Here is a 20093-nt window from a genome sequence, read left to right as displayed (position 1 = left end):
CTTTCCAATGAATGCGAATACAGCACAAAAGGAATATTTAAGAAACATTGCCTTTTTAGGCAAGACATTTTTGTAATGCAAAAGACAATCAAGTATTACATTTTATTTTATTGTTTATCATATTCATAAATCTTGATTGCTGTCTAACAAACTTTAAAAGCTAGAGGGCAACTTGCAATGTAAACATTTATGGAAATATATTGAAATAAAATCAAAAGTGGTCTTTAAATATATAGGCAGTTTTGGATGGCAAAGCGTAAGTATTCAGGGAAAAAAAAATGAAGAACATCAGAGTGTAGAGTGAAGAAAAATTGTAAAATAGAAGGAATACGTTGAAGTACATAAAATTATAATGTAAAAACCCCTTTGAAAACACAATCAATCGAGTTAATTAAATCGACAGCTAAGCTCTATTTTGAATCTGCATAACAGTTTGATTCATTTCCAAATTAAATTTTTCTTCATCACTGTTCACTTCTACCATGCTTCTTTTCCTTGATAATTTTTCAAAAACTTCAAACTGTCATAACTTTGTCAAATCTTAAGCAAACGTCATTTTTTTCATTATTTGGCCTATTATTTGATTCTGCAAAAAATGAGAAATTTCAATTCTTTTCATCACAGTCCGTTTTTGTTTCAGCTCCTTTGAGTTTTTAACTCACTTATAAAACTAGTAATATTTGTAAGGAACCCCATAAGAAGGCTGATTTGTAACGCCCACACGAAATTACATGCTTTCTTGTATTTAAACGCTTCAGGGCAATTAATAAATGAAAAATAAATACCGCAAAATATGATTACAACTTTTGTTTTTATTTTCTGCTCATTTCATTTCGCACATAAAACAAAAACACACAAATACCCAGAATGTCGAGCTGCCGTTGACTGGCCAGAAAGTTAAAAAAAAGTCAAAGAAGTGCACAATAATATTTCCATAACAAAAGCTACAAAAAAATAAAGCAGCACAATAAGAGTGCTCGACTTACAGATATCCTACATACAACTTGGTTATATTGCAAAACATTTTCAAACAAATGTTCATATTCTCTATAGTTGCCTTTTTTGTTAGTTGTGCCCGAAATTTTTTGGAGTTCTTCCCTTATTCCCATATTATAGGGTACTGTAATACTGTAATAAAATAATAATAAAATAGCATGCAAACGTTTTGTTGACTGACTTTTGTTTTTTTTTTTTTAAAACTCAACTTGCAACGTTGGCCGAGTTAAGGCCACCGAGCAGCCACTTTGCATGAAGAACTTTATTTATTTGCCATACAACAACTGAAGCAATAACAAAAACAAAATGGAAAAGTGAAAATAACAGCAAATAAGTCAAGTTGAGCTTTTCAAGCAGCTAAGGAACTACGAGGACTCCTGCCAGCCGCAGGAAGCTTGTCCAGTTCTGGTTTCATAATTTTATGTTGCATAATTTCAGGCGTATTGTTCGCAAACGAATCTAATAACAGGTTGTTGTTTTGCTTCTGCCTTAATTTGAATGTCATTGTGTTAGTTGCCACACCCACTTAAGTCAAATGCCTTTGCTATGAATGTCAAGTATTTTATTTAAGCAATTATGCGTGGTAATAATTCTAAAATATATTTATACTAAGTATACAAGTGTATCTTGTCCACACTTGTTTGTTCACACATACATACACACACATTCATGAGGGCCTGTGTGTGATTGTTTCACAAGTGTTTGTGCTTGTAAAGAGCCCACTACAGAGCTAGTGTTGGTAATCTTGCCATTTTGAGGCCAAATTTTTGAGCTTTTAAAATTTGAAAGTTTATATAAAATTAAAGTTTAATGGTGCTATGAATGAAAATTAAATAAAATTATTATATTGTAATTTTTATAAAAAAATTTATAGTGATTAGAGTCTTCGTCAAATTTATAAAATTATTATTTTATTATTTGTATAATTTATTTATAAACTAGGTATACATTGTAATTGTATTATAGTTTATAAATATTTTATTTTGTATACATATAAAGAGGCATATATTTATTTACCAACAGTTAATCACTATACTTAGTGCTGTCAATGCAGATTCATTGCACTTGTAGCTATATCAATGAAACAAGGACTTCACATCTTACAAAAACAATAAAAAAAAATAAATATAAAGTTAAATTTTGTATAAGTTCGTAAATCATAATAATATCTTGCAATGACTGGAAGCAAAAGACAAAATTTAAAATATTTCTATATAATTACAGCAATTATTCACAGAATCTCCTAAGCACCTGTCAACACTGCCACTTCTCGTGCATTACAAACGCAACCGTAAAAAAACTGCAGCATACAAAAAGTAGAAAAAAGAAAAAAAGAAAACATTTGCCCCCGACAACGTGTGCTGCTGTAATGTGGTTTTGTGGTTTGGGCACTGCCACCGCCGCTTTTCTGTGCTGTTCAACTGCACAAAATAAGAGAGGAAAAAAACCTTCAGTGTTCCTTTTGTGCTGTCCCTTGACGGTGTTGTTGCAGCTGTTATCTTCGTACAGGGACAAAGGCATTTGCTTGTAGTGTGACAGTAGCATATTTTATTTTAGTGGCAGTTTATTTAAACTAAAAAAAAAAAGGTGAAAGAGAAAAGTTACTAGCAGCTGCTAACCACTTCAACGGACATTTCACCTTCGCTGAAAATTATGCTAGAATAAATGAAAGGTAGCAGACGGCAAAAGAAACTTAAAGAGCTAGACCGCTTGACTTTAAAGGAAATTGAGTCCTTGTTTGTGATAGGGTATTTGCACGCGCCAAAGCCAAATCACAGTTTTCCCATTTAAATACAGGTCATTATCATGGGGCATGCAATGGACGCAAGCTCAAGACGAATAAACAACAATAACAGCAGTTGGGAGATGGAGTATAGCTGAGCTGATAAACCAGCAAGTGTTCAAATGCAATTTGGTTTGGCATTGAGCACGCGTCGTGAGTCGCCTGCAAGCTTGCAGATAATTGCATTTAGACGCCATTCTCATCGTCTTCGCCCCATCCCTATCCCCATTCCCGTGACCACCTTTTGCTCCACCCGACGACGGCACGTTGCTCGCCTTGAGAACTACCCACTGTGCACACTCCGCACTTAATCAAATTGAGCACTTGGCAAATGTCACTGAACCTTGAAAGTGAGTAGCAAAATTGAGGGGTGAAAGTGTATTATTTGCCACAGTTGTACACAGTTGTGGCATTAGGTTCAAGAACAACACACAGCCAAATGAACTTGACGATTGCCAGCCAGGACATTCGCCTGGTCATCGCAAGTACAGACGCAAACAAGAATACGCAATAAAAAATACAAGAACGAAGACGCACAACGACAACATCACGTACAATTGTCAGTGGCAAACAAAACTAGTGTAGTGTCTGGCCAATTGGCCACTGGTATGCTCCAGGTGCCAACAGCATCTAATTGCAACAAATGTTTAAAGAGGAGTGTCAGCTCAGCTGCTGTGTCACGCGCTAAAAATTTACATTTCCTGCTGGTCAGAGCATAAAATAATTTGTTTAATTCCATTAGTTGTCTGAACTACGTGCTTGGCATTAAAATACCAAAGCAAGCGCACAGCGTGGCATGTGGCATGCGGCATGCGGCATGTGGCATCACTGCAACATTTGTGCCAATTAGAGGGCGCCTTGTCCTGCTCCATGGGGCGTCTTGTCAACGCCAGACGAAACACGATGTTTCGCATCAAGCTGCGTAAATCAAATGTTTTGTTTTTCTTTTCCTTTCCATGGTTTCTTCCTTTTTTTTTCCATTTTTCAACTTTGTTTTCATTTTTTAGTTCACTTTGCTGTGGCGCAGTTGCTTCTTGATAACCATATTTATGTACAATCGATTGTATAGATAAATATATAATAACGCATACATATATGTAGATGCATATATCTAATACATTTTTAATGCATTTTGACCTTGCACTTTGAGTGCGCAGCGTTGGCCAACTTGTCAACTTGGAGACACTCGCTGAGGGTCAGCTAACCAGCATTGGGTGTGTCTTGACTATTAAATTCAGTTTTGTAGAAAAAAAATGCGCATACGCAATGTTGAACACACCAGGGTCAGGTCACAGGGGTTGAAAACTTCAATTGATAAGCTTAACCTTTAGCCTGATAAATAAAATTATTGCTATTTGTAAAATTTATTCTCTTTTTGCTAAACCTATATTTTTCAATTTAAAAAACTTGAACGCGATGATCTTTCTAATGTTAAAGATTTAAAATATTAAGAGTTTCTGCACAGTCAAGTTCTTATCAAGATTTTTATTAAATAAATTTTAAGTAGATAAAATATATTTGAAGATAACCTGCTTTTGTCATCGCTATAGCTATATTTGAATGAAATTATTAACCCTTATAATTTCTTTAAGAATCGTTTTTTAATTTAGAGTAATCCCATTCTCACAATTTTTTAGAAATCATTTAATAATTAATTGTAATCCTAGCACTTGACCTTAGTTATCATAGTTTTCAAATTTGCATATTGATAATTGTAAATTAATGCCCATTCATGATATTGGCTTAATTTATTATTGTTGTCCGAGCACAACGTATTTCAAATAGTGACGAGTAATTTCAATTAGCTGGATAACAGCAAATGGAAATATAGTTGCATTTTTCCAGGCGCTGCTCCACTGACCGCACTGCTGTGTGAAATAGTTGCATGAGGAATGGAAATAGATACGATGGTTAGCTTGATGGGTGGGCCAACTATTTTGTGACAATGCGCCACATGCAACGGCATGTTGCAACACACTCCTTGGTCATTATGTGGGCGTTGCTTTTGCCAAGTGAGGTATATAAATGCTTCGTCTGTATAGTATACTAGTACTATTATTTTTTTAAAGCCCGTCCATGTCACGTTATATGAATAATAGTAGTGCGCTGCTGACAAGCCCCGCTTTCCAGGCATTTTCCCGGACGTGGTATGTATGCTAACTATAAAAAAATGCTAACTCGAAGTCATGACCAGGTCACATATTGTCTTTGTGTGTGTGTGTATTGTTTCTGCAAATTTTTATCCGCTTTCACTTTTGACGTCTTTCGTGGTAACATTTTTCTTTTCCCCAATCGATTTTCCACGAGCTAAACCGTCGCCATTTTTAATAGCTTTCATTACTTGCGCTTGTCTTATCCTTTCCCCCTGCCCCATTCTGCAGCTATGAACTGAGTGAGTTGATTAACAGTCGCGACGTTGTCCTTTTGGCAACTTTTTCACGCCACGTCGACTTTCATTTATCATAAATTTAATTATGAGTGCTGTGCACGATGTGCATAATTTTTATTAATTATAAAATACATACTATACACACAAGTGTATAAGTACAACAAGATATTTCGAGTAATTCTGGGTTTTGGCAAAACTACCCAATTCCCTACAGGTTGTTCAACAAAAAATTAACAGTTCAACCCAGTCAGATGCAAAACTACAACGAGGGCCAGCTGAGAAGTTATCCCTTGCTGTACCATCTATATCGTTTTTGCCAAAACTTTTCTTCTCTTCGCTACTGTAACCAATCAATTTTAAGTTATAATTTGGAAATGGACACTTTGATTTAAATGCAGTTTTTAAGTTGAGATTAAGACTAAAACTAGTTTGACAGTTTGCATGCATACGAGCCGCCCTCGTGTGTGTTGAAAGCGCCATTTACCGCCAACAACACTTTGAATTAATAATTTAAAGCCAGTTGGCAAGCATAAAAGCAAAATTCTACGCATTACGTATACGCCGCATGTAACAATAAACCTTTGCCTGGGCCATTAAACAGCAGGTAAACCACCGCACACACATTACCAACCCAACCGATACTCATATTCTGGCTAGAAGTAGGCTAGGAAGTACCAATGGCAACATGCAACTAATGGTTGCCTAGCTGGCTGATCTGACTGACTGACTAACTGACTAACTGACTGACTGACGAGGTGGAGCAAAAGGCATTCATCATTAAATATTTACACTTTCATAAATGTGTGAGTGCATTCAGGTTGTTAAATATTTTACGATGATTCTGACTTTGTAGACACTCAAAGAGGACAAAGCGTGGGCAACACAAAGCGTAAACGAACGAAGGTTTCCAAAATTAAAAAAATAAACCATTGATTGTATAGCGTGAAAAGCCATGCAAGCGTGAAAATCTCTTGCAACGCACTCGCAACCTGTTTTTCAGATTTTATCCGACGTTCGCCATTGGCTTTCCATTATTATTCATTTGGCCAAATTATTATTTTTGTTCCATTACACATAAAGACGAGAAAAAGATGTCTTAAATGTCAAATAATTCGCAGAAGCATTCTTAAAAGTGCCGAAAGGTATGCGTAATTATTGTGTCCCGCAAATATAAAAATATAATCCAAGTTGACGCGGGTTTAGATGAAGCAATTTTTACTTTTTGTGAGTTGTCTTCACAAATTAACGTTATACGCTCGTTGAACCATAAATTCGAGGAAAATTCCAACTAATTTACTTAAAACTGGAAAACTAAGTAAATCTGTAGGATAGAAAATATTTATACTCATAAAATATATATATATATATATATATATATATATACTTTATAAAAACTCATTTTGTTAATTTATTTAGTTGCATTTTTTTATTTAAGCAAATCAGATGCACATTGGAGTCTAAAATCATCTTAATCATCATTATTCCACAACAAATTAAATTATATGTGGCTTAGCCCCAACAACAAATGCATATGCTATAAATATCTAGAGAACGAATGAATCAAAGTGAATAACTAATAACAGGCCCGAGATGTAAAAACTATTTTGATAAATGCATATGAATTAATGGCCATTTGACCTATTAAATACCTGCAATAATTAAACACATTATACGAGTAAGTATCATTTGCTTGATCATAAAATTTGCTCTCGCTCTTTTAACAATTTATCATTTATAATGTGGCCATTTCAATTCATTAGACTGTCCCAATTAAATTCATAGGCATTAAAAGCATAAAACAGTTTTGGACAAATTCCAGCAAATTACAGACTGATTAGACTGATCTAGTTGAGGCTTTTAGATACCCTGTAAAAACTTTAAGCTAAGCTTTAAAATCGTAAATTCGTAGATTGTTGAATTAAGCGTTTAAGAGGTATAAAAACATAACTCAGTTTTGTGAAGTCTTCTATAGAAATTTAATTAGTACAGGGTATGCAAACCGAGTAAATTCAACTGTGTACGGTTAAATAAACACACATATATAAATATATGCTCTTCCATAGACTCACATATATATATATATTGTCACATGTACTAATTAATGTATATTCTTACAAACCACAAAACACAGTACAAGAGCCGCCATTGGGGCGGCACGGTGGATGAGAATCACACACAATGCGTCAAATGTGGCGTATACGTAATATAAAATTAAACACACATTGTGGCAGGACTCGGTCGAAAGCCAAAAGTACAGCAAAGCAGCAACAACAGCTGTGGCCCTGTGTGTATGCGTGTCTGTGTGAGTTAGCCACCACTATGAGCTTTTGTCCTTTTTCGTGTTATTCTTTCATTGACTTGTAATGTACGGGGGAGCATTCGGTCGTGCGTTCGCCTAATTGAATGTAAGCAAACCAATATAAAAGAACGCTAAAAGGCAACATTAAGCAGCGGGACCAACACGTCTCATTGGCAAATTACCGCTGCGCATTGCCTACACAGACTTGTCCTTAGTCTTACTCTGCTAAACTTTGACTTAACCCCACACCTTCATGTCATTCGAATCATTCGTAAGACCCTGTTGCTGTGAAATTGCGCAATAAAATTGCATTGTCTTTATTTTTAGTTCCAGTCACCATGGCATATAAGGTTAATGTTTGACTTTACCACAGACACACACACACACACACACACGCACAACCACACGGTTGCATTCAGTGCGGAGAAAGTTAAATTAAAATTTCATGGCTGCTCACTTTGAGTTCAAACCCAATCTCCTTCTCTTTCTTATCCCCATCCATTTTAGCCCGCTCAACACACTGCAGTGCTAATCAAATCAGCAACCATCCGGATGCTAGGAGTCTACGTCTGTAACTTCGGAAATCTTTACGTGCAGTTTACCGTAGTCTCGAGCTTATTGTAAGATGACACAGAAGCGTTGATTGCAAACTTATTTAAACAGCTTCAATTACATGTTGACTAGACTATACTTTACGAAATGATTAGTAGTTTAGTTTGTTAAATATTTTTTTATTTGATACCAATTTTTGAATTTTAATTATATGAGAATAGATGTGTAGTTATGTAAGCTTGGTTGATATTTTTGATTTTCAAAAAATATAATTAGCTATATAAAAAACAAATTCCACAATTTTAAATTCTCCTTTAATAGACCTATCTGAATCCAATGATACGACAGAAAACCTAGATTTTTCAAAATATATTCAATCAGAGAACGAAAAAAAAAATTATTTATGAAACTATCATTTAAAAAAATTAAAATATTGTATTCAATACTAATACAAAAAATGTTTTTTGACACTGCGTATATATTATTTTTTGTCTTAAGCTATGCTTAAATTTTCAACAGTCAAAACATATTTATTTTTAACTAATAACAACCAAATATTCTCCAAACAGTGTATACAAATCTATTGTGTTTTTTTATGAGTTCTTCTCAACCACAAATCATTAAAAAACTTAAGAAACACTTTAACTCACGAATTTAGATAAACAGAAATTACTGGAACAATACAACAAAAATGTAATATTCCAATCACAGAATTTTCCAACTATTTAAAGCAATTTCGTATTTCAATTATAACAACATTTTAAGCATTTTTTGGTCTTATGACGTTTAATGAACTTTTACCACAGTTAGAAGCAGACATTTTGTCAAAAAACTTTTTGACCACAATTTGGGCTTATCTTTTGTAAACGCCACACAATTTAATTAAAAGTAAATTACGAATGGATTGAGATCAAAGCAAGAGTCAAAAAAAAAAACATCTTAATTATAATTAATATTCAAATCAAACTCACTCAGTTAGGGTTCACAAATACGAATCGAAAATTAATTGAAATTTCACTCATGCAACGCGTGACAGTTTGTTTTTAATAATTTGACAAAACGTTGTGTTAATTATGCATTTTAAATGACACTTAAAATGTAATGCGTTTCTTATAATTATTATTATTATTATTTAGTTGTTGTTGTTGTTATTTTTTTAAGTTTTTTTTAAAAGTAGCTTAAGAAGTTTAGTTGGCTTTAGTCGATAATATGCAAATGACACAACAAGTCGGCAGCGACTGATTCGAAAGTGCGGCAAGTGAAACTTCAAAAGTTGAACGCAACGAGTGTTGCAACGTCGGAAACGAACCCAAGACGAGCAGCAATACGAGAATGAGTTGACGACAGGACGACACCGAACAGAAACCTGCGACTGCGACTGCCGCTGCGTCCGCTGCGAGCTGCGTTCGTTGCGAAACTGTTTTTTTTTTGTGTCTTTCCATTTCACTTTCCTCTCGTTCGCAGCAGCAAACTGACTTCCTGCGCACAAGTTCGAGTTGGATCTGGTTTAGCTCGATTCGGTGCTGTTCGAGGGGGTCTGGAGGTGGTAAACACAACATGCATGCGGTTACTTTGGCAACGCTCCTTAGGACATGGCCAAAATGACGTAAGTTCTTGAGGCAGCGCCAGTTGCCACTTGTTGGTATGTTGTTGTTGCTGTTAGATGAAAAGTGTAACAATAATGTTTTCCTATTGCAAACTTGGGGACAAACTTGGCCTATACTAACTTGACAATTTTTATTAGCCAAGATTTTTACATTGCTGGCAACTGTTTGAGTTGATAAAGCTGGCCAAATACTTGGCCGACTTTTGTCTTCAACCTTTCTAACATTTACACTACACTCATATTTTATTTCCTGCTTTCTTCTGCTTCTTCAATAAGTCAATATTTCACTCACACGTGGCGTGCCTTAAAAGTTCGAACCAATCGAACCAAATACAACACAACACAACACAAAAACCGATTCGAACTGTGTGTCCTTTTGCAACAAGTTTTGTCTGGTCAGAGAACATGTTTGAAGTCGGAAATGCGTTTTGCGGTTACCCGCAACACTTTCGCCGGCTTGCAAAGTGTAACCAACTCATTTCCACTTCAGTTAGGTAACCAAAGAGCTTCGCATTAATTAAGTACTATGTTTCCACAGCTTAACTAGAAACTGTGCAACTAATGAACTTCGATTTGGGGATTGAATCTATGCAATGCTTAAATGCACTCATTAACGCTTTTTAATGAAAAGAATATCAAAATACATAAGTCATAAGTGTGAGGTCAATCGAATTGAGGTAAGCAGCATCCTTAGCAGACACTTCTTTCAAAGAGCTCGATTACAATATGCCTGATTTCAATAAAAAAAAAAAAAGATGGAAAGCCTCTCCAATTATGAGTCAGAGTCTGTGTGAGTTGGGTCAAGCACCTTTCAGATGCGGACTTGTATGCTATATCAGGTTACACCGCATCCAGTCAAGTTATTAACCTCGTTCCCAAAAAATAAAAAAGAAGCTGTGCTAAACGACTGACTTCTAACTATTAACTCTTCAAAATTGGAACACCCACAAATGTGAAATTTTTCAAAGGGATCAAGAAATTTTAGAACACAGATCGCTGTTCAATAGTTTTAAACTGCAAAATAATACAAGATAAACGGAAGATTATTACACTGATCACTGATCATAAGCGCTTCTTCCGATCAAAATGTCAAGTTTTTTATTAGTTTCCTGACAACCGGCAGGAAGAATCAATTACACATTGAGCTGCATCTCCTGTATCGCTGAGCGAGAGCAACAGATGGGGCCTAGTTGAGATCAGTAACCATCTCAGGTTACCCCAGACAGCACCTCAGCACCTCTGCATCTTTTTTTTCACAAGCTAGCACAGCTTATGGACTGCGGGGCTTTGGTGCTGGCAGGTGTGTTCTTTAGGCAGGATAAAAAAGCAGCAAAAAGAGTATCAAATATAAACTAGGAAACGATGTCTGAGATAAAACAAATGAATTACTTTTAAGCTTAACAAATTGTAAAACCCCACTTTTATAGAAATCGTTTAAAATCCGTGTGGTTTTTTTTCCAACATATTTCAACAATATTCGTAATTGTATATTGCCGTAGAAGGAAGTTCTTGACAATTGAAACAAAGACAATTTTGTGTTAGCAATGTTGTTTTGAGCTTGTACAAGTTAAGACCCCATTTGTATGCCAAATGCAAAGGGGACTTTATAAAGTAATTTTAACACTAGAAAGACTTGAAGTTACTCTACCGCCTGCCGCTCTACCTCTGTCTCTGTAACCACTTTAACCCACAATTTTTTTTTTAACAGACTATAACTGGTTTAATCTTTAACTAACTGTCCAATTATTAAGATATTTTAAACTGTCAATTTCAAATTATTTTGAAAGACGTGACAAAATTAAAATAAATTAACGTAAGTTATATTATTTTTAAATCTTAACTAAAATTATTTTATCCCTGCAGAATGAACTCAGCTATGATGATCAAAAAAGGTCTTTCTAGTGTTAAATTATCCACTTATTGCCAAAATAGGCAAATAGGCTACGCGACACTAAACCAAAAATCAGAAGTGAACTGCGCACGCGTTCCCTGCTCATTTGGGATTCATTGCAGACGAGCTGTGACGACAATTCGCCAAATTTATGTAGTGTATGTGACTAAATTGTTGTGAAGCACCAACTGAGCTTGAACTGGGCGTGCGAACCACGTTGTGAACATGTTGGGCATGGCAATTGTGGGGCAATGTATGCGAATCTATGACAAATTATGATTAGCAAACAGAGTTGCGTGCACGGGCTGTCAATTAGGCACCACTGAGTGGTTGGCAACGGGTGCCAGTAGGTGCCCGTAGGTGCCCCTAGGTGCCAGGTGGCTAGCGTTTGGTGCTTACGTGCGCCTTTGTCCGTCAGCCATGCCGGAAGATCAGCTATGTTTAATTCAGCCCTACAGTCAATTTGGATTAGTTGCCGCGAGTATCAGGAAGTTTTTTTTTCGGTTTATTTTGCTTTTGTCGTTGACGTTGTTGTTGTTGTTGTTGTTGTTGTCGAGGAGTTCAGCGTCCAGTTTTTGCACTTGAAACCCAAATTGCGCAATTCCGAAAATAACCGCGCACACATCTCGGACAGGTTGCAGCTCAATTTTCGGGGGCTGTTGTTATTTTTAGGGTTGCTGCCTGCTGACAAGTAAAAGTACCGCTACACGCTCACAACAAGTGCGCAAGTGGGGCGTCGCAACCCAACCCCATGATGTCATCTCAGTGTCATATGCGTCGTATTAACTGTTTCGAGTTGTATGCCAGAAATACCCGTCCGAATTGATCTTTAAGCACACGCTCCAAATGATATACGCTACTGGAATGACGACGTCAAACGGCTTAGCCCACGATTAAAAATAAGTTGGAGTTTATTAAACACAAAATTTGTTAAAATAATCAGTCAACTTGCTACTGACAAACCGAAAAACGTGTTTTTGGCTTGGAATTCAATCAAAAATCATCGGTTAAAAGAAGTTTTTTATTTGTCTAAAGTTTAAACATAAATCCTTCAACGCTTTAAGCACTTCCTGACCTTAATTTTATTTATTTATTTATTTAATATGTACGGATTCAGTACTTTTCTGAATTTCAGCTAATATTGAAATGACTCACCCGAATTCACCGAATTTTCCCTATCGTTATCCATTTCAAACTAGATGAGAAATTTATAATATCCACTGCAACTGAGAAAAGAATCATATAACTGTTTAAGCTACTATATAATAGGTAGTATTTGACATCCGTTAAAAAATATTAATATACTATGAAAATGAAATTGAAAGCATGCAACCGCAATATGATATGGTACTAGTAAGTCAGTTGATTTGAACGGATTTTACCAGAAGCATCATGCTACTATACTCTTTGGCATTTGTACTGTTAATAGAGTGGACATTTGCAGTCAGCAGATTGTACAAGTACAGTATAAACTCAAAAACGGATCCAGCTCATCGGCAATGGCGGCCAAGGTCCGAGAATGATATGGGAGGTTGGCTGTTGAGGATCGTGAATGGAAATGGTCATTTTGCCTGTTGTGGAGCGTATGTAGCGCCACTTGTTGTCATTACATCTGGTAATTGCATGGAACCGTATCGAAATAATCTTAATGGTGCCGAAGTTGAGGCCATTGCCATGCTCAAGGATGAGGAAAATTATGCATCTATTGAAACTGTTTATACGCCCGAAACTTTCAAGGAGAATCATAATTTAATGGATATTGCTGTTGTTAAGCTGAGAGCTCCCATAAAGGGTAAAATGACGGAGTTTATTAAGCTTTGCGATACGGATATCAACGATAAAATGACCATGACCTCTTTCGGCTGGGGCTATAGCAGTTTTTCACTACAAGATCCCTCCAATATTCCAAGGAATTTCACAGTTCCCGTTCAAAATATCAGAGATTGCAAGAAAGAGTGGTTAAAGTATGGGCAAGATAAAATTTCGGATACCGTTTTTTGTGTATCACATCCCACGCAGGATCGTCGGCAATGTGTTTACGATCCTGGGTGTCCCCTGATATGGAACAATGAGCTATGCGGCATTGTATCCATAGACTCAAGCTGTGTTGATCCAAGCAAGCCTGGCATTTATACAAACATTAACCACGTCAAGGAATTTATCTTGCGCGTCTCAGCTAATGTTAAATTGGGCTAACTGAACTAAATGATACATACACATCAATGCAAATAAATCAAGATTAATATTAAAACTGATCTGTGTTTATTTTAGATATGTATAGTTAAGATATATGCTTTTGTAAGTCTGATTATATGAATTGATATAAAGAAAACCGAATCAAATCGTTGAATCCGAAACAATTCGACACGCAATTTTCCATAAAAGCGAATCTAATAGGAATAATCTTGACTTTATTTGCAACTAACATAAGTCTGATGACAATTGATCTTCAGTACAGTTCTAGATACAAATAGCACGAAATGGGGAAACGATTGCTGTTATTTTTACTGTTCGCAATCTGGATGCCATCAGCGTGGAACAAATTATATCGAGGTCCAATCACAAGAAGAGTGAAGGTTTCAATGCGTTCATGGGGCGGATTACATACCAATACGGGATCGAATATGGGAGGTTGGCTGATACGAATTACAAATGCCGATGGAGGATTCGCTTGCTGTGGTGCATACTTTTCCCCACTATTGGTTATCACATCAGCCAATTGTATGGAACCCTTTCGATGGAATCTTGCCGGTGCGACTGCAGATGGCACCGCTTTAACGGATGCTGAGATTGATAACTATGCCCAAATTGATATTGTGTATGTACCAGATGAATTTGTACCTGGCAATACAAACATGGATATAGCTTTGCTTAAATTGCGAAAACCCATCAGAGGTAGATTGACCGAGTTTATCAAACTGTGCAATACGTTACCCGAAAGTGGAATCTTCTACAATACATATGCCTGGGGTTACAGCAGCTTTGTTGTGCAACCACCCTCATCAAATCCAAGAACTTCAATAGTGCCCTTTCAGAACAGGGAAGAGTGTGAAAAAAAGTTCAAGCCAGGATTTCTATCGAATACAGTTCTCTGTGTTACCCAACCCAAGGATCGCCATGAGTGTCTCTACGACGGTGGCTCTCCGTTAACTTATAAAAATGAGCTCTGTGGTATCGCCTCCATTGGTTCCACTTGTCAGAACACCTCAACGCCTGGTATCTACACGAGCATTCTTGGTGTCAAGAAGTACTTGCTTAAAATGGACAAGGAATTGAAATCTGGTGCCTTGTCACGACGGAAAAGGTACATACGTGAAAATTCAGCACAAAGAGAAAAAAACAATGGAATATAATAATGTAAACCTAAACTTATAATTACTTAACAAGTTATCTCTTGCTATTAGAAACTTTGGTACCTTTAATATCCTTTTCTTAACTAGTAAGACAGACTAATAAACTACTCCGAGTTCATTCCAGTCTAAATTAAGAGTTTTACTTTTTCATTTTCCTGCACGAAATCAACTTGAATTGGGCGTGAAATGCAATTACAAGGCAATTGGAAACGGCCAGATTCAAATTGAGGTACTTGTTCCCAGTCAAACGACTTGGAGAATAAGCTGTACGGATTCGTGGCATTTGATGCTGAATGCCGACACTTTATTTACAAAGTTATATCTTCTGTTAAAAAAAAGAACACCGCTAACGGAATAAAAAGTCAAAATGATTTTAATTTGGCCAAAAAAAATGTGCAACATACTGCATTTGCCATTTCAAATTCAAATGCATTACTTATCGACTCATTGACCAACCGCCACAAAATCATTACAATGGCAGTATCGATACCTATGTTAGCTCAGCTGTATTACTCATTTGAGCAGTGCTGCCAACTTTGTAGAGGAAAAATGGCTGCTTGTGATGGAAAAGCATCCGAAAAATAGCTGAAATTGCGATGTAAAAATGTTGAAGGTACAATTTTTTCATTAATTCTATAAACACCCATTATTTTGTGTAATGTCACAAAAAATTATCACTGACGGACCTCTGGAGATTTTGGAGAACAATGTATAAAAATATGTATAAAAATAATTCCGAACTTGTTACTTTTTCTTCTTCAGTAGCAGAATCTAGAATTCCCGCTTACCAAAAAGACCAGATTTGACGGGGAAAAAAGTGAAGTTGGCAGCCCGGTTGTCAACGAAAACGTCACCTTATATATTAATACATCATGTGTTAAACTACTCACACACACTTACACACACCCATGCAGTTGCAAAAATAATTAACTCAGCCGCAGTTTAGTAAATTTCTGGTCAAAGTGATAGAATCGACTTTGCAGAAAAGAGCCCAAGCCTGCCACAAAAGACCATGGCACAATTAAAGAAGCTCTACATGGCCGGCAAGCTGGAGGATCTGGAAAAAATGACAACAATTCCAGAATCTGGCAACAAGAACATGAAAATGTAAGTGGAGAAGTCTGTTGTATCTGTGCCCGCATCTGTGTACAATTAGTGCTGATGTCAACAAAATATGATTGCTTGCAGGTTACTTAACACCGCACGAAAACTGTTCCATAACGCTGAAGATTACCGTCGAAACGGCGATCAGGAGTTGGCTTACATCAGCTACATGAAGTATTTTAATATGCTCTCCACCATACGTAAGAAATCCGACTATGCACAAAACAAAGGGATGGTGCGAGAGGTGCTCGGGGACACGGGTGCAAATCGTCGGATCATGGACACGCTGGAGCGGATTAGCGACTCGTTGAGTAAACGCTATGAGGCACAAATGCCGGTCAACGTGAACTTAAATTCCACCTTAATTAGCCCGCCATCCGAGCCAATTGACGATAAAAGCAACTTGGTAACGGCTTCTGAGGCATATGCCAACCTGGGTATTATTAGCTGCGAGGCATTGTTCCAGCGAATGCAACAGCAATCTGTGCTCGTCATGGATTGTCGCAGCAGCGCCGATTACGAGGTATCACGTTTGACCTACTCTTGTGCGTTTAATGTGCCCGAGGAGTTAATAACGCCGGGGTGAGTCCAAGAGGTGAAGCAACCTCTTCAAATTCAAAATCATTCGAAACGTTCGGTCTTCCAGGATGTCAGCAGGCAGATTGCAGGCACGTCTAAGCAGCAGCGCCAAGGCTTCGTGGGCATCTCGGTCCGTCAAGGAGTCGGTGGTGCTAATGGATTGGAACAGCAAGGAGGCGCAGCCTGCAGACAACACAGCTATAGCCACATTGCTGGATATATTGAAAAATGTACGTAAATATATCTTTCCCCAGGGAATCAAACTGAAACAAATATAGGTTTCGGTTCCGGTACGTCCCGAAACAACTATTTCGGTAAAAGGTTCTATTTCAGTTTTTTTCCTTTGGTCCCGTTATCAGTACCGCTACGTAACGGTACAACAAATCTATTTTGAAACATTTTAAAATTTTAAGATGTCGTTTTATAATAAATATGACATCAAAATAAACAGACCTAGGCCAAAATAAATTTTTTGATCGAATTTTTTTTTAAGTATAGAATATCTTTTATATTTATATTATATGTATTTTTTGTATCTCTATCCTGACCAAAATTGAATATAATACCTAGAGCAACGATCGATCAAAAATAGAAAATATCCTGTCAAATATATTCTTTTTTTCTTGTTATGTTAATACTATTTAAAGTGGGATCCGGATGTGACCTATCGTGCTCCCATACAATTACTGGAGGGCGGTTATCAGCACTTTATCATGATGTATCCGACGCACTGCACCAATCCCAGTGTACAAAGGCCGCAGCAGAACAACAATGTAATTGACACGATCGATGATATTGAGTATCCATCGATCAGTGATATTACCATGAAAGAGGACATTTTAAACGCCGAGGATTCCAAGGATAAGCAGCGACCCAGCATCAATCGCGCCAACAAACCGACCACACTACGCACTAACGAGCCAGCCCATCAAAACTACCAGTTTCAGGAGCAAATCAATCCTATTAATGAGATAATGCTTCGTCAGGAAGAACTCCTGGAAAAGGCACAAATCAATGATATGCTTTTGGATAAAGAATCTAAGAAATGGCGACTTCTGCATGCCGACGGCGAAACATTGACCGGCGGGAACCAGGAGTTGAACTACAACCTACTTCAGCTAGAAAGTAAAGCCGAGGATTATGTAAGTACCCATTTCCAAGATTGTAAGCAACGAAATCTAATGAACTTTTGAATCTATTCACATTTAGAAAATTGAAAATTGCCGTCTGCGCGATAAGCTGAAACGTTACAAGGAAGAACAACCGCCGCAAGAACTACAAAATTATGACGAGACCACAAAGCAGATAGAGTCCAAGATCGAGGAGCGCCTGAAGCTCGACGAACGGCATGAACTCGAACGCCTTGAACGTGAGCGTCAATTGGCCATTGCACGCAGCGCCAAGCGGCACTACAAGCCTCCTACGGAGCCAGCAGCGCCACCAGCAGCCAGAGTCAGCGATGAATCACCGACCAGTCCCTTCCATGAAATAAGGGAATCGGTTCCCTTTGAACAGGAGCCAATTAACTCGCGTCCGTTGTACGATCGCGCCACAAAACCGAGAAATGAAAGGACAACAGCTGTGGAGACCGCAACGCCACGAATCCGAGATTTTTCGCCTATTATTGGTCAAAATGTGGTGAGTGGTGGTCGATTAGTTCTATAAATAGCCTGCTGCAAATCAATATCAATGGGTCGTCACGTTTTGTGGGCGTATGTAAATTTGCAAATTTGTTTACCATCACAAGGTTCAGTCGCGCACTGTCCGAACTCAAAGCATGTTTGAGCTGAAACCACGTACAATTTTTCAAGTTCAGTGCCCCAAATGCCAATGACTTGCATTCCGGTTATCAATCTTCAACTGCCGCCTAAATATAACAAATATACCTTCATCTTTCCACACAAGCGTGTAAATTACCAAAAATAAATAGATTAACTAGCTTTTAATCACTTAAACGACATTATTTTACAGCGACGTGGTCTAACTGGACTAAAGAATCTAGGCAATACTTGTTATATGAATAGTATACTGCAGTGCCTAAGTAATACGCGACAGTTAATGGAGTACTGTGTATCAAACAAATATAAGAACTATATAAGTCGCCAGAACAAAACCAATGGACAGATCATCGAGGAAGTTGCCGAGCTCCTGAAGGTACTGTGGAATGGTCAATACAAGTGTGTGGCCAGCCGAGATTTGCGCGTAAGTAATGACATTTTATTTTGATATAATTATAAAGCAATTTAACTAAATTACTAATGTTACAGTACGTTGTGGGACAATACCAAAAGATATTTAGTGGAGTAGATCAACAAGACTCACATGAATTTCTCACAATTCTAATGGATTGGCTACATTCCGATTTGCAAACAATAAATGTGCCACCCAAACAGGAGATCAATAGAGCCTCGGATAAGGCTTGGCTGGAGTTTACCAAGTCCAAGGAGAGTCTCATATTGCATTTGTTCTATGGTCAAATTAAGAGCACTGTAAAGTGTGTAACGTGTCAAATGGAGTCGGCAACATATGAGTGCTTCTCGAATCTCAGTTTGGAATTGCCGCCCAATTCAAATTTCTGCCATTTAAATCAATGTATGGACATGTACTTTAGTGGTGAGAAAATTCACGGCTGGAATTGCCCCACTTGTAAAACGAAACGGGATGCAATTAAAAAATTGGACATTTCTAGGCTGCCTCCAGTGTTAGTGGTACATCTGAAACGGTACGAAAATTAGCTCAGCTCTCCATAAACTTTTGTAACTTTGTTTATTTTTACGCTCTCTATCTTTTAGCTTCTACGCAGATCCTTCTAATTCAGGTGCCTACGTTAAGAAACAAAACTACCTTCAGTTTCCCTTGGAAAACCTGGATATGAAACCATATACTGCACGTGCCGAATCGCGCACCCGAACACCTAAAACATATAAATTGTACGCAGTATCAAATCACTATGGCACCATGGAGGGAGGCCATTATACGGCATTCTGCGACAACGACGGACGGTGGTATAAATTTGATGATCAAGTGGTGTCGACGCTGGATTCGTCGAATGTCGTCTCAAGCGCGGCATATATTTTATTTTATACTTGGCTGCCGCCTATGCATCTGGCCGAATAATAGGTTCAATTTAAACTATGAAATTCTTATTGTTTCTTCTGTTCGCTTTTAAAGTTTTATTTTTATTCTTCGCATTTACAAATATTTATAACTCTTAAGCTCTAGTCGCTTAACCAATTTACTGCAAAGTGTTGCCTATTTTAAATAATGCTTGTTTGTTGTTGTTCAATTTTGAACTTGTATGTATACATAACTTTAAAACTAAACATTACCATTATTATTTAATTTATGGGTATATGTATAAAAGTTAAAAGTATAAATCAAATCGTTTAGGAACTAAAACGTGTTGCATATGTGAAAACTTAAGTGCATTGCAAGTATAACAAGAGAGCGAAGTTATATAGCTTATTATATTTTACACGCATATTTTAAAACCAAATAAACGAAATACAATTTCTACTTCAACCGATTGGATCAGATTTGA

At 37.1% G+C, this 20093-nt stretch overlaps 3 protein-coding genes across 6 annotated transcripts; all 3 read left to right on the top strand.

Annotated features, from left to right (window-relative positions):
* Positions 1 to 4424: 4424 nt before the first annotated feature.
* Positions 4425 to 20074, top strand: LOC117790688 (ubiquitin carboxyl-terminal hydrolase 8). 4 transcript variants are annotated; one of them, XM_034630212.1, is made up of 9 exons: positions 4425 to 4436; positions 15866 to 15976; positions 16058 to 16555; positions 16620 to 16782; positions 17200 to 17694; positions 17762 to 18190; positions 18524 to 18754; positions 18820 to 19274; positions 19345 to 20074. In XM_034630212.1, exons 2-9 carry the CDS (start codon positions 15882 to 15884, stop codon positions 19667 to 19669), a joined length of 2691 nt encoding a protein of 896 aa, XP_034486103.1. In that variant the 5' UTR covers positions 4425 to 4436; positions 15866 to 15881; the 3' UTR covers positions 19670 to 20074. The 4 variants fall into 4 exon arrangements, with proteins under 4 accessions (XP_034486103.1, XP_034486104.1, XP_034486102.1 ...); XM_034630213.1 differs by lacking the exon at positions 4425 to 4436 and adding an exon at positions 15769 to 15815 and having other exon boundaries at positions 15868 to 15976; positions 17762 to 18187; XM_034630211.1 differs by lacking the exon at positions 4425 to 4436 and adding an exon at positions 15769 to 15815 and having other exon boundaries at positions 15868 to 15976.
* Positions 12996 to 13771, top strand: LOC117790690 (seminase). The gene has a single exon (XM_034630216.1). The coding sequence runs from the start codon at positions 13041 to 13043 to the stop codon at positions 13710 to 13712; it is 672 nt and encodes a 223-aa protein (XP_034486107.1). The 5' UTR covers positions 12996 to 13040; the 3' UTR covers positions 13713 to 13771.
* Positions 13974 to 14999, top strand: LOC117790689 (seminase-like). The gene has a single exon (XM_034630215.1). It carries the CDS (start codon positions 13997 to 13999, stop codon positions 14867 to 14869), a length of 873 nt encoding a protein of 290 aa, XP_034486106.1. The 5' UTR covers positions 13974 to 13996; the 3' UTR covers positions 14870 to 14999.
* Positions 20075 to 20093: the final 19 nt, after the last annotated feature.

Source organism: Drosophila innubila (assembly GCF_004354385.1).
Source record: "Drosophila innubila isolate TH190305 chromosome 3R unlocalized genomic scaffold, UK_Dinn_1.0 2_E_3R, whole genome shotgun sequence".
Taxonomy (NCBI): Eukaryota; Metazoa; Arthropoda; class Insecta; order Diptera; family Drosophilidae; genus Drosophila; species Drosophila innubila.
Note: the sequence above shows the minus strand (reverse complement) of the source record. Positions and strands in the feature narration are given on the sequence as shown.